The 12719-nt window shown below is 32.0% G+C and overlaps 1 protein-coding gene across 1 annotated transcript; it reads right to left on the bottom strand.

Moving 5' to 3' along the window:
• Window positions 1-8684: 8684 nt before the first annotated feature.
• Window positions 8685-12063, bottom strand: LOC21387507 (serine carboxypeptidase-like 3). Its single transcript, XM_024173270.1, has 13 exons — window positions 11868-12063; window positions 11566-11642; window positions 11253-11378; window positions 10886-10988; window positions 10645-10682; window positions 10439-10534; window positions 10216-10305; window positions 9927-10067; window positions 9591-9662; window positions 9365-9483; window positions 9151-9264; window positions 8968-9013; window positions 8685-8836 (listed from the first exon to the last, which is right to left on the bottom strand). Exons 1-13 carry the CDS (start codon window positions 12061-12063, stop codon window positions 8753-8755), a joined length of 1302 nt encoding a protein of 433 aa, XP_024029038.1. The 3' UTR covers window positions 8685-8752.
• Window positions 12064-12719: the final 656 nt, after the last annotated feature.

Genomic DNA, 12719 nt, shown 5'->3' with positions numbered 1-12719 from the left:
CTAAAACTCGAGTTCAAATTTCCCTTTCAACTCGAGTTTAGAAACTCGAACTCAAATTAATGAACAGTATTTTTTTTATTCTTAAAAATGCTATAACTTTTTCGTTTTAATTCTGATTGAGATGATTTTTTTTCTATGCGTTGACAACGAAAAGACGAATAAAACTCGTCCCATATACCTTATTAAAATTTTTCATCAGCATTGAGTTTTTATTAAAATAGTATCTAAATATAAATTCAAGTTTTGACTCACTCAAATATAAACTCAAAAAGATTCTTATCTCAAACTATAATTTAAATGTACACAACTAAATACAAACTCAAATTACAAGTTTAACTCAAGTTATAACTCAAATTCAACTTAAAAATTATATTCAAGTTAAACTCTAAAAGAAAAAGCTCAAATCTTTTTTTTTGTTTTGGCCAAAAGAGTGGTCAAATGGGTCGTTTTGGTAGTAGATATAATGTGTGGCTAAAATGTACCAAAAACAGGAAAATTAATAAGTTTGGCAAAGCCACCCAACTTAAGGCCCTAAATAAATGGCACTATTTATTACACTATTCCAATTTGGGGAGTGGAAATCTGACACAGTTCATTCACATCAGCTGATAATAATTATCAAAGATTAAAAACAAATCTAAACTCTCTAAAACATGAACATTTTGTTCTTTTATAGTGTAATTTAAGTGTAATTTTGAAATTAAATTTAAGTTATAATTTAAATTAAAATTAAAATTTAAATAAAATTAAATAAAATTAAAATTTAAAAAAATTTAAATTTAAATAAAATTTAAATTTAAATTATTTTTTTAAAAATTTTTTAGATAAAAGAACTTCTTGCCATCTTTCTTGACAGAATAAAAGTCACAGGACTTCCGTGGTTTTGTCTCCAAGGTGACGAACTCGCGCATAAAAGTCCCGAAGGGACTTCAATGGTTTCGTCCTAAGAGAGTGATGAGGACAAGACGTTTTATCATTTTTTTTCTTTCTATTTGATTTTAGGTTTTTTTTTCTTTCTTATTTACTTTTTTAGCCTTTTACTTTTTTTATCACCCTTATTTAATCTTATCATTTTAGTCAATTATTATTTTTTCATATTTTTTCCTTTTATTTTTTTTTTGGTCATCTTTCTTTTTTTATTGCTTCTTTAGCTTTTATTTTTGTTCCTCTCACGTTTTATTTTAATCTTATCATTTTTTTTTATCTCGATACATTCTTGTTCTTTTATGCTTCTTTTTTTCTTTTGCTTTTCTTTTTTTTTTTTTGTCCTCCTTCCTTTTGTTATTTACTTCTTTAGTCTCAAATTTTTTTTTTCTCCCATCCTTATTTAATCTTATCATTTTTTTTCTCCACTATACCTTTTATTTTTTTACCTTTTTTATTTACTTATTTAGTCCCTTATTTTCATTTTTTTCCTCACTCTTATTTTGTCTTATCATTTTTTCCTAATATACATTCTTGTTTATTTCCATATTTTTATTTTTTCAAAAGGTTCTCTATAGTATAGCCTTTTTTTATGCACTTTCATCAAAATGTTTTTTAATCCGCATGTTGCTATTGAAATATAGTATTTCAAAAGCCCATTTAATTTTTTCTCTGTTCAATCTTTATTATTTTAAAAGCTATTCTCATGAAGATGTTTGTGTTAGTGTGTATTAATTAACAACTAATTAAGATCTCTATTATTAATAAAGTATAAATATAACAGAATAATTAAAACTTAATATAAATACGAAACTTACAGAATTACTCCCGTGTTAGCACATAGCTTTAACTAGGTGAATGATAGCTCGATTTTATTACTTACAAATCTTGGTTATTTTTGTTAGTTCTTAGTATTTTGGCGCATTTTTATTGTGTTTTATCTTACTTTTGTAGGTTTGAGTTAAAATGAATAAAAAGATCTTCAAAAGAGTGGAATTAGGAGCCAAATCAAACCATGAAGCCACTGCAGCGGAATGGAATTCACGCTGCAGTACGGACAACATAAAGCTAGTCACAGGCCCCTACCTCAAGCGTTGTAGCACCCCCAAGAAATTGAAGACCCGTTGCAGCAGGTTTGCTTGCGTTGTTAGGGTTTTTTCAAAAATTCTAACAGCGTTGCAGTGTGAAAGCGATCTACTGCAGTGCCTCCACTCATTTTGTAGTAATTTACGGCTTTATTTGCACTGATTTCAAGGTGAGTCTAAATAGAAATGAATTAAGAATCACAGGGGACGCTTGGAAACATAAAAAAAATGGAACTAAAAGCGGAAAATACGAGGTTTTAGAGAGCATGCTTCGAGATTGGACTGGAACTTGAAGATTTAAAACTTATTCTTCAACGAGTTTTATTTTCTTCTTCTCTTTATTTTTTGTCTTCTAGAATTTGTATTTTTCTTAATTGTGTAGATCATGAATTTGAGATTTGGGTTATTTATGGTTTATGTTATAGAATTCTTGATGTATACTTCTAATTAAACTTTTTAGAGTTAATGGTTTGATATAGTTTTACAGTCGCTATGTTACGAAAATTCTGTGTACTTGTTAATGTATTTTCAGTGAATGTAATAAGCCTTTGGCATAGTTCATTTTACCGATTTGAGTTTTCAGTTTTAGGTTTTTACAGTAAAAAGCTTTTAGAAAATATATCATATTTAATTTTTTCTGCTACAGTTAAAAACTTTCAAAAAATATCACATCTCAACTCGAATTAAAAATCTGAATCCACGAAATGAATGTGGCCGAAATAATTACTTGGCACACGTGTATGATCATGGACGCCCCATATCTTTTATGTACTCATTGATCAACGGTCAACACAAGCAAGCTGAAGTCTATTCTTTGAGACAAATACATATATCTAACTCATCCGTTGAGACGTGAGTTTGACGTGTATGAAATCCACACCCATTTTTTTTCATATTTTGTTACTAACTTGTCCCGAAAAGGGAAAAAAAAAAAAAAAAACTTGAAAATGTGTTGAAATTACACGCATGTTCATATTTGGAGATAAATTTGCGGGCTTCTTACCATGTGTCAAGGCCTTTTTTTTTTTTTTTTTCATTCATTACTGCTCTTTGATTTTAAATAGAAGAGAATACCAAATATTAATGGATTTTTTGGAAGGCCTGGGCACCTCAAATCTCTTTCTTCATTTCTCTCTCTTGTTCATTCTTTTCCTGGCTTCTGTTTTCCACTTAGCTTCATAGTACTACTCAATCAGTAGCTGCAACGGTACAAACTCTGCTAGGTAATGATTAGCTTTTTCCTTCCAATAAATGTAAGTTATTGTCCAATTTGATTCGATTGGAAGATACACATAACCGTTTAGTTGGTTAATTTTAATTTTTAATTTGAATTATAATGTGATTTTATGTGAAATTTTTTTATTATAATAAAAAAGTTAGATATGATTATTTTTTTAAATTTTTTATTATAATAAAATTTAAATTTTAAACTCAAATCAATAAAATAAACGAATCGCGATAAGTATAAAAATTGGGCTCATTTTTCCATAGCTCAATATAAGTTCGCAGAGTTTGGTTTTTGTCGTTGCAACCCAACTAACATGGGAAATTGCCACCTTCTCCGCAGCATAAATCTTAAAAATTTTGGAGATGCCTTAAGTTAATATTTATAGAGGTTCATAATGGATCCACCTTTCAAACATGGCAAAGCATTCTTTAGGCTTTTATTCAGGAGCTGTGTGTCCTGCTCCCTGCACGTATATATTCAATCAAGATCAGTTATTATTGTTTTTAAAAGAAAATAATTAAAAACACTGTAACCTAAGTATTGTTATTATTATTATTAAAATCCAACTCAAAAGAATTATCATAATCAAATATCAAAAAAAAAAAAAAAAACAAGAGTTCTTTCTTGCCTTGACGATTGCAAATATCAGCCAATTGGATGTACCTATAATAAAAAAATGTTATTAGTCTTATCATGATTAGATGCCTAATACAAAAATTTAAAATTATGGGAATTATAACACTAATAAGCTATAGTGTGAACTGTATTCAATTACGTACTTACCCCGTAACTTGGCCTTCGACAATCCATGACGTCCAATCATCTACAATGGCGTAATTATTTATCCATGCTTGAGTCGCCAAGGATGGGACTACCATATCATGATCTCCGCTGGGGAAAAAGAAAAAAAAAAATAGAACCAAAGAAAAATCACAAGAATTATTCTTTAAGTGTTTAATTTTTTTTATTAGCATTAATAGTATTTTTATAAGTAAGACTATTTTTGTTATTATTTATTATTATTATTTTTATTTCAATTTCGTATTAATAATCACTACGAGTAATTATAAGAGTAATTATATAATATTTTATGACGACAGTTGATAACTATTATAATTACTAGAAGAATTGACGTGACAATAAAAGAATACAAGTATGCCTATGTCTTTGAAATATTTTTTATTAGTGTTAAAAGAATTTTTAGTATAAGAATTTGGATGTAGCTGAATCCAAAAGTTACCTATATATTAGAGATCGGTAGCCCTAAGCCGGTGACATCACCAACAAGTTTCTCTTCCAAACTTGTCATGCGCTCCATAATCGCCTTAGCCTCAGTTGTTGAGATTGCGTAGTCGACTCCTCTTGAGGCTTCGGCTCTTCTAGCATTCAACATGTTTCTCAGGTCTCCGCCCTTTTACACTAACCTCGAGTCTCCCTGGGCAGCGTGGCCTTGGTTTCCTCAAGGTGGCACCCTCGGGAGCAATCCTTGTCCATTTGTAGCTTCCCTTTCCTGGACTCGCCTTCTGGCGGCCCTTTGCCTGCTTCCCAGTGATTTTGACGGTCAAGGCCTAGGGTTATTTCCCCTTGTGTTCTTGCTCTCTCCAATCTCTTCCAAGGCACCACGCTGGTCACCATTATTCTGGTTCTCGGCTGTGGCTGCGTTTGGCACTCTGGATGGAGCGTCTTTAAGAGGAGGCATTGAGTTTCTCCTATCAATTCATTCTATGGTTAGCCACCAAGTGTCGAACCATATCAGTTAAGGAATTCAGTTGTGCTTGCATTTGCACCGAATCTAGTTGGAGCGCGTTTGGGGTTGGAACTTCTTCATTCCCAACCGCAGGCTGATTCTCCAGATTGGGTTGATTCTCACACCTTCCTCCATTGCCTGATTGGCGTGTTTCACGGCGATATCTTCAATTTGGCTGCCTTGATTCACAACGTTGCTTCTTTTTCTTCTTGGAGGCATGGCTTCACATTGATTCTCTCACCAGAATTCTTCGCACTAACTAGAGATTCTGGGTTCGATCCCTAGTGGAGTCGCCAATTGTTGACGGTGAAAATTCATCAACAGAATAATAACAAATTCCTAAACAATTTGCGCGAATTATATAATCTAAAACACAATTTAAAGTAGAATTTAAATAAGAACACTCGTATTTATAGTAGTTCACCCTCACTTCGAGAGCCTACGGGGAGGAGAGAAATTTCACTATCTTTGGAGGAATTACACGCATTAATGCTCAGAATCAGACTTAGGGATTTTTTGACTCATAATCCCTTATTTGTAGCTTAGGTCACCGCCCATAAACGTTTCCTATTTGAATTTGAGTTATTTCCCTTATCTTTTGGGATAGTTTCCCAAAAGATAGAAATTACAATCAATCGCGACAATTTTCTTATTTAAATTTCATATATTAGGTTTACATATAGCAAATCTTCGAGCAAATCTCACAAATCTCATCTCTTGTGTAGCATCAACTTTGTAAACACTTTCAGAACTTCTTCGCCTATGATTGCGGGTATGGTTGGCTTCATGTTGTCATATGTATCTTTTTAGAGCAGCCGACCTCCTTCTTATGCCTGACACTTTTTTCTGGCAGTCGACCCCTAAGAAAGTTATCCGCTAATGGGGCAGCTAGAGCTGATCAATTTTTGATCATTTAATGCTCTTATTTAGGGCATGTGAGTCCTATACAAGGTTTAATTTAAGGTTCGGTGTTTTATCCTACAACACATATCATGATCTTCACTGATTTAAAAAAAAAAGAGTAGAACAAAGAAAAATAGATTGAATTATTTTTAGGAGCTTTCTTTGGGAAAAAAAATAATAATAGTGCCTGGTCGAGTGGCTTTGTGGTTTGGCTATGGGTTGTCGGGCTTTTGTGGAGTAACACAAATCCCCCTTCCCCATCGGGCAATAATGAGGTTTAATTTTGAATTTTTGATGCCGCTTTAGGGCCTTCTTCTTCAGCTATTGCCAGTAGTAGTGGAGGTAAGAATTTTTTCAAGGATCATGAATTAAACTAAAATAATAGTATCGATTATTTTGTAATATTTGATTTTAATCTAAATGAACGTAGATTTTGATTGAGCTTATTTCACTTTTTAATTAACAAAATTGTGAACTTATATTATTGTCACTGATTATTGGTTTATTTAGCAATTAAAGTTTAAAACTTTTTTGAGGGACTATTTTGAGACTCGATTTTGAACATGACTCATTTCATATTAGTGACAGGTGATCAATATGATTTTGTATTATTCGTTGTGCGAAGAGCAAAATAATATATTCAATGACGAGAATATAATAGAAGTACCAGAGGATCCATTGCATATACCAATTGGGCCAATTACAAGGGCAAGGACTAAGAGGATCAAAGAAACACTCAATAGGTTGATCTAAGAACTTTGGGTTGATTCTGAAAAGTTAAAGTCTAAGATGGTTCTAAATGAAGATCATGGCTTAGTGAATGTCATCAAAGTCATTTAGTTGTATTTATGGCTGAATTGAATTCAAATATATTGAATTTAGTCACTTACCTTTATTTAGCTTTATTTTGCTATTTTTAGTAGTCTAAGCAGACTAGAAACATGGAATCTAGTCCATTTAGATTTCTGTGTTGTTTTAAAGCTTTAATTGTTGCTTTTCCTATTCTTAGAGGGTTGTTCCAAAGTATAAAGATTAAGAATTTTGAAAATTGAAGATCAGTGAACTGGAATACTTCAATCAAGGGAGAGTTTTTCTCTTTAGTTCTTCAAAGAATTATTTTGAATTTATTAAGATTCTTCTTGTGGCGTTCAATTAGACTTATCACTCACAAACTTTCTCCACTTTTTTCCTGAGTGTGGCGTCTACTTATTCTTTATACCTATTCTTACCTTAATAATAGATAACGGGTAAAGGTTATTGTTGCCTGATTGAGAGTCTGAGTTAGATCGATCATGCATAAATTTCTTTATTGATCTTGGGGTCTCACTTTCTTTTGTGTGGTTCTTATCAATTCATATGCACAAAATGGTGAACGGGTGAATGAAAAATTAACTCTTAAAGTGTTCCCGTGAAGTTAGAAAAACCAAAGGAAAACTCTCATAAAGTTAGGAAAAATAATGAAAAGCTCTTGTCCCACATGAGAAATAGATGAAATCATATTCTCTTTTAAACCTTATAAAAGAGACCCCTACTCCTCATTTGAGAGACACCAAAATTTCATAACCTTCTTCTGCTCTTTGGAATTTTTCTCTCGGTATTTTTTTAGTTGAAATGTTTTGATTTGTTTCTACATTTCTCCCTTTTACATTTTAGTTTCAGTTGTAATTTCAGTTAATATTTCTCTTGATCAAACAAGACTATGACGAAATGCTTGATGGATACCGACGAGACCACCCAGACAACCCAATGAGACACTTCATTAGATTTTTTTTTTTTTTTACTTATTATGCCTCTCTCATGAGGTTCGTTAATATATACACATTTAGATTTTCTAGGACCAAGATTTTGGATAGAGGATTTAATTTTCAGTTTTGACAGCAATCCAAGGCAAGTGCTAAGAAACTACTTAATTAATTATACAAGCACATAAGTGTGTGTGTATATATATATACACACACTTATGTGCTTGTATAATTAGTCCTAGAAAATCTAAATGTGGGATAAACCTAAGCTATATGACAAAATTAGTTTTAGAATGTCATTATATCAAATTAGAAAATACGACCCAATTTAATACAATATGTTGGGTTCCGCCCCATTTGTGGGCTGGAACAAAGAATGGGCCTTAAGCCCAAATGCCAAAAAAAAAAAAGAAAGGTTGCTGCTCACGTGGGCAGCACACCAGAAAAATAGAAAAGAAAAAAATAAGGAGAATTGGGGTTGGAGAGGGCAGTCGTGAAAAACTAGAGAAACAAAAGGGAAGAAAAGGAGAGAGAGAAAAAAGAGGGTAAGATTTTGATGTTTGTACAAGACGATTGGGTAGCGAAACGTTGTCGGTTTCGGCTTAAATTTGACGTGAAAAATCCTTGTGGTGAGCTCTTCCAATCTACCGGACTTGATTTCTCATTTAGCCTCTTTTTATTACTCTCTTGAGTACTCCAATTTTAGTGAGACCTAAGCTTTTCTTTAGTGTTATTGTTATTATCCATCTTTGATGATGATGTCTATATTGTTAGTGAATCAAGAATAGTGTTTCTTGATGATATTATTGTTGTGAGCCTCTAGTTTGATTCTAAAGAGAAACTTTGTAATCTCATTATTAATATAGTGAAAGAAATTTAAGTGGCCTAAGGACCCGTGATTTTTACTCTCAATTTAAGAGGTTTTCTACACTAAAAATTAGTTTTTCATTTATGGTTGATTATTTTAATTAATTAATGCATTACTTATTTGGTTTATTGACATTTTATTTGAGATCTATTTTTATACACAAAATGAAAAAATTTTATTCCGTAATTTTAATATTAATTTTCCCAACACAATATAATACATCTTACTACCCAAGCCCAAAAAGACTGGCAATATTTACAGAGGTTCATAATGAATCCACCTTTTAAACATGGCAAAACATTCTTTAGGCTTGTACTGAGGAGCTGTGTGTCCTGCTACCTGCAAGCATATATCCAATCAAGATTAATTTTATCCTTTTTCCCAAAGAGGAAAAAAAAAGCAAAAAATATTATAAATATAATTGTTTACGTAAGCAAAATGACAACAGAAAATGGAAAATTCTCACTTACCCGGACGGTTGCAAATGTCATCAGATTGGAGTAAGTTCTTGTGTACCTGTCCAATCCAGTAATCAAATATGCTCATTGGCCATTATAATTATGATCATCTGGGTAACGGAACTTAAATATAGTCTTTTTATTTAACAAAAAAAAAAAAAAAGTGATTGTGTAAAGTATGTCACTAGTACTTACCCTGCAATATGGCCTTGGACAACCCATGACCTCCAGTCATCTACAATGGAGTAATTTAGAGATCTTATCCATGCTTGAGTCGCCAAGAAGGGGACTTGCATGTCATGATCTCCGCTGATTTATTTAAAAAAAAAAAAAGTAAACCCAAAGAAAAAATGGAGAGAATGCCTTTTCACCACAAGAATTTGGGCGCAAAATCAATCCAAAAAAATACCTGTATATTAACGATCGGTAGCCTTTAGCACTAAGGTTTGCATGGTACTCGACACTGCTCCGAACATTGTATTGATAAGGGAAGCCATAGTTGCATCGTTTCCATTCCCCTATAGTTCCCTGCACAACACGCACACAGATATATGTATATATGATACATATACATATATATGTACACATATAGATACACACTTTGCTTCCAAATTAGTATATTTACATGTATGCACCTTTTGTACATGAAGAGCTTTGCGGACATGAGGATCATTGGCCCAATATTGAGACAGCAAGTCAGGATAGTCCTACATGCACGTGCCCAGAAAATAAACCAAAGGGAAGAAAAATCAGACTTCATGTATATAATCTACACTAGGGATCAAGAGAATATGTGATTTCAATATCCTAAGGTTTTTATGTGCTCAAAATCTAAAAGCCGCTTGATCAGGCAGAATATATATATATATATATATATATATATTTTCTACACGTCAAAGTTGAAATCTCTATATCTATATAGAATGTCATAAATCAAAATTTTAAAATCTATAAATAGTGTGAAATCTTACTGGACAACCGAACCACGGAAGTGGTGATTCAGATTTCTGGTTGAGTGATCTTCTTTCACTAATGCTATCTCCTTGTGGTTTTTGCAGTGTAAAACTGCAGTCGGAATCCAAAATAAACTTGGACCAAATTCCTGAAATGCACTGTAAATGGAAACTGTGTAATGCATTGTACTAAAACAAACTTTCTTGAATTTGAGAGGGAGAGATTCAAATAATTGAAGGTGAGTGTGAAATTACCATCGGACTAAGCTTGTGATGAAATTTTATAAGGTTATCTTAACTTGCGTACCTCCTCATAGGTTTGGAATTCTTTCAAACACTCGGTGTTGCTAGGATCTATGTTTTCATAATACTCTCCTCCGCAACTTCTCTCCAAGGACTGATCACAAAGGTAGACGATCCAGATTATGATTTTCATCAACCAATTGTTGTCTTTTTATTATTTTTTCCCCCTCTAAGAGAGGTAGTTAGTTTTAGGTGGCTGATGAACTGAACAAGTCAAAATCATGTACCTTATGGAGTTCGTCGGAAATAAGTGCCATTCCATGAGCAAATGGGATTCTGTAATTGTTATCTCCGCCTGTTACTGGATTCCCAAGGATGTATCCCTGAAGACATTTTAAATTTTTTACCCTGTTAATTGAAGTATTTCCTATGAGATTGTTCCATTTTTTGGGTATAGAAAGAAAATAGTCCTCTCGTGTCATGATTTGAGAACCTGGAGATTTATAGGTGGTAAGATGCCTTCTTCAATTCCTGCATGGTGACAGAAACTAGAGAATGATTGTTGGCACTCACCATATGTAAATATATTTGAAACTCTACTTGTTTGATAGTAAGCTGAAGTAATTTTTTTTGCTCTGGATAAGCTAAAGTTATTTGGTTTTAAGATATGTGCATAATTCTTTCTTTCTTGTTTTCCTTTTTTTTTATATGCATATAATGTATCATTCACATACCATTTGAAATTTTTTGGACAAGGACGGGGACTGTAATGCCAGAGTACGAATCTCCGGCGATATAAATTGGATTCGAGATGAATTCTGGATGATCAATCAGCCACTGAAATATGTAATTAAAAAATAATAATAATTAAGACAGCAATTCTAATCCATCATATTCAAGAACAAGAATAAGGATGAGATCAATAACAACGTATTTCTGTTAGCTATCCAAAGGCAGTTCATTCCAGTCTAAAATTTTCTTAACAATATTCTTTCCTTTGTGTTGCTTTATGGACCCTAAAAACAAATTCTGTGATGAACATAGTAGGTTACTTTCATATGAACACAAAGTAACAAACAATATTAATTTCTAATACGTCACCTTATTGAAGAATTCAACTAGACCTTGAACTTGTTTGAAATCTCCTGTCTTAGATGCTGTTGAAGTTTTTTTTGCATAAGAAAATCCAGCGCCAACGGGAGAATCTATGAAGACTATGCTAGATATCTGTTACTTGATAAAAAATGATCCAGATCATTTAGATTAATTTATTCCTCTCTCTAAAGATGTATTTTTTCTCGGTTTCAAAATATTATCTTTTTTTATTTTATAGTAGTATCTTTCCATTATATGTGTCTGTGTGCGCGTATGACATGTTATAATTTGTGATGGGAGGAAAGAATTATAGTATCACCTTTGTCCAAGAGTATGGATTTAAGACCAATGTGGGTAGACTTCCGTTATATGGATCAATCTTATAATTCAGTGGACCTACAGAGTTCAGACGCAACAATAAATTTTAAGTACTTTCTGATTAGTCATTTTCACCTTAGTTCGATTAATTAAGAATTTTCCAATCAGAGACTATTGTTAAAGGAACTATATACATGTATCATGTGAAAAACAAAAACAAAAAGAAAAACATGGTAAAAGTCTTTTACCAAAAAAAAAAAAAAAAAAAAAAAAAGAGAGTAAAAGAGCAGTGATCTGAATTACCTACTTCATAGACGAGACCGGACCAAGAAGAGCAACCAGGGCCACCAGTTAGCCAAATCAAGAGAGGATCCTTTTCAGGATTCCCCTCCGACTTGACAAAGTAGTAGAAAAGCTGCACTTCCTCCGATTCACCAACTCCCACGTATCTGAATATTAAATTATATAAAAAGCCTCCCTTGCATTCAATCATACACATACATGTGCGTATTAAATAATCTATACGTGTGTAATGCATATTTGTGTATGTGTTTCTCACATGTAGTACTACATATTTAGGATTAATTGTGTTTTTTTATCTCCAACATCATGAATTCAATTTTCATCCTTGACATTTAAAACTCCTATAGTCACTTTTCAATCTACAAAATGGTTTAAGAAATTGAATAAACCAATTCTTGAAGAAAAATTTAATGAGCGAATTTTATAACGAAGAACTAATTGTAGGAGGTATTGAACGTTGGGATTAAGAGGCAAACGGCCTTTTCTTAAAGATTTTCTAAAAAAATGGCTGAAGATTTGTAAAATTAAAAAAATATTCGTTTCTTTTATTAACTTAGTGGTCAATCACTGATTAATTTAATAGTCAATCACTGATGTACTTAACGGTCAATTAATAATTGACTTAAGTTTATCACTAATTACTCGATAAATTTTCATTATCAATTAATAATTAACCAAAATGAATTAGTAATCAATCAATTTTAATCAGCATGCTTACAGATCATTAATAAATTATAATAATAAATTGGTTTGATTATAAAAAAAAAAATCATTTTACTAAAATAAAAAAGTTCGGCCATTAATTAAAAAAATTAAAAATTTGGCCATATATTAAAAAAAGTGGTTAAAAAA

The sequence above is a fragment of the Morus notabilis genome, unplaced genomic scaffold (assembly GCF_000414095.1).
Source record: "Morus notabilis unplaced genomic scaffold, ASM41409v2 Scaffold47, whole genome shotgun sequence".
NCBI lineage: Eukaryota > Viridiplantae > Streptophyta > Magnoliopsida > Rosales > Moraceae > Morus > Morus notabilis.
This window is presented reverse-complemented; position numbering and strand designations above follow the sequence as displayed.